At 31.9% G+C, this 5,192-nt stretch overlaps 1 protein-coding gene across 1 annotated transcript; it reads left to right on the forward strand.

Annotated features, from left to right (window-relative positions):
- The first annotated feature begins 712 nt into the window (after positions 1–712).
- LOC133195072 (C-type lectin BJcuL-like) lies at positions 713–4,947 on the forward strand. Its single transcript, XM_061330950.1, has 4 exons — positions 713–764; positions 976–1,245; positions 2,357–2,533; positions 4,733–4,947. Exons 1-4 carry the CDS (start codon positions 713–715, stop codon positions 4,945–4,947), a joined length of 714 nt encoding a protein of 237 aa, XP_061186934.1.
- Positions 4,948–5,192: the final 245 nt, after the last annotated feature.

Below are 5,192 nucleotides of genomic sequence, written 5' to 3' on the forward strand. Positions count from 1 at the left end.
ATGCAACAATGGATAGAAAAATACATTACTAGACTAAGTAATCTTACGAGGGTTAAGTAGTTTAAAAAACTTTATTCCCATATTAACGAATAAAGACAAGAATTTATTGTTTTAATGATACAGTTATAAAACGCATAGGCCAAAAACAAAACTTGTTACATTGTACATTTAATTTGTGATTCGTGAATACGCTTAAACATTATAGTATTCTTTGCTTCCCTACCTCACTTAAAATTTCTTAAATTGTAGTTAGATCGACATCTCCATTCCCAACCCCCCAACAACACAATCAAATCAACATTATAAAATTATGATATTCTCTTATCGATATTTAATAGCTCCTGATCTAAATCATGTAAACACATCTACTCTGCTGTGAAAAGGAAATAGAAAAATATTTCATGTTGACTTACACGAGAACATGTCAGAAAAATATTGATCAAACCCTCAAAAGTTGTGAAAAATGATAAAATATTGAATTGTTCTGCGTATTTAACACTTGAATTATTAGGTTTACATAAAAGTGCATCAATGAGGATGTTAGTTTTTTTGTAGTTTAAAAGCTTAAAGATTTGATGCAATTGCATTTATACCGTTCAAGCTTTTTCTCTACAATAAACATGCAGCATTGTTTCATAAAATTCTTGATTCATCATTTATAATTCAACGATTTGAGAAATTTATTTCATTATATTGTTTTTAAACCATTAGAATGCAAGGATTGGAACATATAACGGTTTTAGGAGTGTTCTTCCAAAGCGTTGGTAAGGTTTGTTTTTAAAATAGAATGTAGATATATGTGATGAATGTGCTTAGCTTACAACGTTAAAATATGCTTATTTCAGAAATGAATTCTTTTTTTAAATCAAATATGTCCACTTTTTCTATCTACGATTCTGATTTTACTTCATGGAATTTCAGCATTTTGCTTTGAAAAGAAAAAAAAAATCACTATTTATATTTTAATTTTTGAAGGATGTGAACAAATTTGGAAAAGAGATGTAAGATTTGATGATAAAGTATTTCTCAGTGAATCTAATGTGAAAAGCAAACCATTATATGTACTATCTGTTATGTCGTGTGGAAGATTGTGTAAGAAGAATGGAACATCACCTGCATTTTCGCACATAGAAGACAAATGCTACTGTTACAGTAATAGGACAGACGGGCAATCCTTCACATTTCTGGAAGGGGCTCAGTATTATTTCCTATCAGATGATTACTTTTTTCTATCAGATGAAAAGAGTAAGTTGAAATTGTCATAGTTTTTACGAAGAAACGAACAATATCTTATATATCTTCAATGTGTAACCTTTTCAAAATTGCATTTCTAACTTTGCTGACATGATTCTCGAAATCATCAATCTACTCTATCTCCTAACTTTATACAACTGCAAATATTACAGGAGAATCAATTGTATTTCCCAGACGTTGATAAAAGCTTTATTTCCTTTCAATAATAACATTCATAACTTTAATTGTAAGAAATTAGGTGTCAATGCTTTCTAAGCTTCCATCAATCGTAGTTAAACACTTTGAGCGGCAAATGAATTTATGACCAAATTTATTATAATTTTACACACTGAATTGTCTACGGAGATTTCCATTTCTCGATCATGACAAGGAACACACGACGGATGTGACCGGTTGACAGGGGATGCTTACTCCTCCACATCACCTGATCCCACCTCTGATGTTTAGGAGGTGTTTGCTCTGCTCCTGATTTGTATTGTTTCAATAGACTTTTGAGCTTAATTACTCTTCGTTATCTCTATATCTCATGGAATATGTATCTTTGGTGAAAAACCCTATATCAGCCGAATAACGTTCTCCTGGGAAGAAAGTCAATAGTGACCATGCAATAAATCATATTATTTGAATTCCTTATGTTTTCCTGATTTGATTTGAACATATTTGATTATGTACTGAAACATAAATGGATTGGGCAGCAGGCATAGCCTATATAAGCCCTCTGCACGAGATATAAGAAAAAAAAGACATAAGAAAAAAAAAATCAGGGAATGATGATATGAACTGATTAGTAACATCACGAATAGATAGAGAGAGGATTTTATTGAAAGAATTCTAATCTACAACTCAATACATATTTTACAAAATTATCCTAAGAAGTTGGTCTTTAAAGACATTGAAAGCCTATTCTTTAAGAACAAAAATATGTTTCTTATTCAACTTGTGCTTACATTAGTTGGAAGAAAAAATGGCTATCTTGGTATGTGATTTTTTTTAATGGAAAATAATACAGACAGCCATGTACCTCTTTAAAAGTAATATTAGAAACTAAATATCGCAAGGTATACATGTATCAAGTATTCATTTTTATACAAATTTATTTTAGATTGCAAAGATCACAACTACCAATATCTGTCTGAAATCAGGGTTTGTTATAAAGATTACAATGACAGCAAGATCTGGCAGGATGCCAATAAGAAATGCAGATCAGACGGAGGCCATCTAATTATGCTTGACACTGTGGGAAAGCTCTCTGTTTTTCAAAATATCATTCCTAAAAACGGTAGGTTTGTATGTTTATGAAAAAAATGTAAATGTAAAAAAATTAAAAAAAAAAAGATAAAAGAAAGATAAAAAGAAAAAAAAAACGTTGATGATTGAATTAAATCTTTTTTTTTCAAATTACGGACAATGTTTTCAAAGAAAGGTACTTAAGATATAATAAAAAAAATGGATTTTTGAACATCTTCTCAGGTACAAACTAGCAAAAAATGATGGAAATTATCTGGAATCAATTTGAAATGTAGTGAAGATTTACGTTTGTTGAAATCTTGTCTCTGTGGAGGATAAGGGCCACAAAATGGTCTTACAAACATCTTCAAAATATTCTTTTCAAAAACCAAAATCCTACATTTTTCCGTATTACATGGAACCATTCTTCTGAAATTCAAATTAAAGAATACTGAAACCATTTCTACTTTGGAATGGGGCCAAAATGAGGATCAAAATTTTTACATACAAATAAATACGAAATATCTACAATTTTTTTTATTCAAAAGTAACAAACCATACCTGTTCTTTTAATTATGCTGGCATCTTCAATAGAGGTAAATTTCTTAAACTATGCACCTTGTGGAAGGGACTTCGCCACAAAAAAGTCTCCTTAATTCTAGCATATTTTTTTAAATAAAAAATGGGAACAATTACAAGGCTACACAATTGTAAAATGTAGATTAAGAATCCCCAGGTATTGTCTATGCAGTGCAAACATCCTCATGTTATGAATGGTCGCAATAGCTCAGCACTCGCTTGCTCCGAATCCGCGTCAAACATAAGACGTTTAACATACGTAGTTACTTTTCTTTCCACAAGCGCCTTAAAACAAATATCCCTCACGGATACGAACATTAGCACTATGCATAGGTCACCTGAAGGAGATGAGGTCTCCAAATAAATGGTTGATTGATTGTATGTTGTTTTACGTCTCGCTCGAGAATTTTTCACTCATATAGAGACGTCACCATATACCGGTGAAAGGCTTCAAGTTAAGAGCTTTACTCGGCACTCAGGAAAACTGAACAGTGATGGATCTTTATCGTGCTAAATCCCGCCGTGACAGTGGGCTTCGGTTTTAAGGTATCATCCAAAGGACCCGCAACTTTACTTTAAAGTGTCACGAGCTTGGCGAAGGAACAGTTTATACCTACCTTTTATCGACTTAGGTCAGTCGCGGCTGTGATTCGAACACACGACCTTTCGATCACGGAGCGAGCGCTCTGAGCTCTGATCAACTGAGCTAACGTGACGGTTCCACATAAATGAAAAATGCTCGAATGAAATATACAATGTAATATAAGTTTAAGTTTATACAATCATGGCCCTTTCAGCCTGGAGAATACACATGTAGCACAAAAGTTGCTCAGATTTACATGGAAAATATTAAAAATTAATTATTTTCTCTTGAAAACCACCACGCTATATAGATTTGTATTTTGAAATATTACTATGCATGTTGTAGATTAAAATTTGTTCACATGTCACAAAGGCTGGATTGGGCCACCACAAGGGGTTAACTTTAAATATAAAAATGAAAAGAAAAATACTTTAAAGTCTTATTCTCAAATAATATGCGGTTCCATATTGTTTAGAATTTTAAGCGAAAGTTCTCATGCAGAAAACATGAAGTTTAATTCAATTTTGATCTCGTGGGTAAGATTAGGCAATAGAGAAATTTCAATTTTAAGCTTAAATTTTTGAGGAAAAAAAATCTACTCAATGATTTTGATACTCAAAACTGTTAAATTTATTTTTAAAATACACTGATATACGAGAGTTTAAAATTATCTACATCCTTTAGCCAAGTAAAGGAATATGTTTATTACAGAATTAATGTTTTTTTTTTTTAAATCATCTTCAAAAATTGGTTAGCCAAAATTTGTAGCCCTCCACCGGCAAGTGGTGGCTTCTCCATATGAGTGAAAAATTCTCGAGAGGGACGTTAAACAACAAACAATCAATCAATCAATTAAACATTGGTTCAAATTATTAAAATAGGGTAAAAACATCCTCAATTTACATTCTTCTAAACCACTGTCTTTTTGACAAAATGGAGATGAAATAGAAATAAGCCTGGATTTTACAAAGAAGTAAATAAGAAAGAAGAAAGGATAATGTGACAAAAGCTAAGAACTCATATAATCATTTTGGTTCTCGTCAAATTGTGACACTAAAAATTAAATCATTTTTTATCCTGTTTGTACAGTATATTACTGGGTTGGATTGGAGGACATGGACCAAGATGGCACCTGGATCTGGACAAAAAGTACCAGCAAAGATTTCGATCGGAAACTATGGTTCCCCGGAGAGCCAAATGGAAATGAATTCTGTGGAATGGTGCAATACCTCCCATCTGACCCCCGAGCTGGAATATTTGACCTCATTTGCGACAGCCCATCGAGATTCATATGCGAAATGTGAAATCTTTAACCAGTTGATTACGTGAACATTTTATGCATTATGCATTATTTGTCAAAACGTATTGCACAATGTATAGATATATGAAATTTATCTGATAAATATGTAGATGGCGATTCAGTTACCAAAATCTGTATGTTGATTTTTATAGTAAACAAGTTTATACTATAGTAAAGATTTACTTCAGATCAAATTAAAAGTATCTTTACTATGAATATCAAATTGTTACATTTCATTTGCTCAAATTC

Source organism: Saccostrea echinata, unplaced genomic scaffold (assembly GCF_033153115.1).
Source record: "Saccostrea echinata isolate AGI-Se365-2 ecotype Australia unplaced genomic scaffold, CSIRO_AGI_Sech_v1 ptg000029l, whole genome shotgun sequence".
Taxonomy (NCBI): Eukaryota; Metazoa; Mollusca; class Bivalvia; order Ostreida; family Ostreidae; genus Saccostrea; species Saccostrea echinata.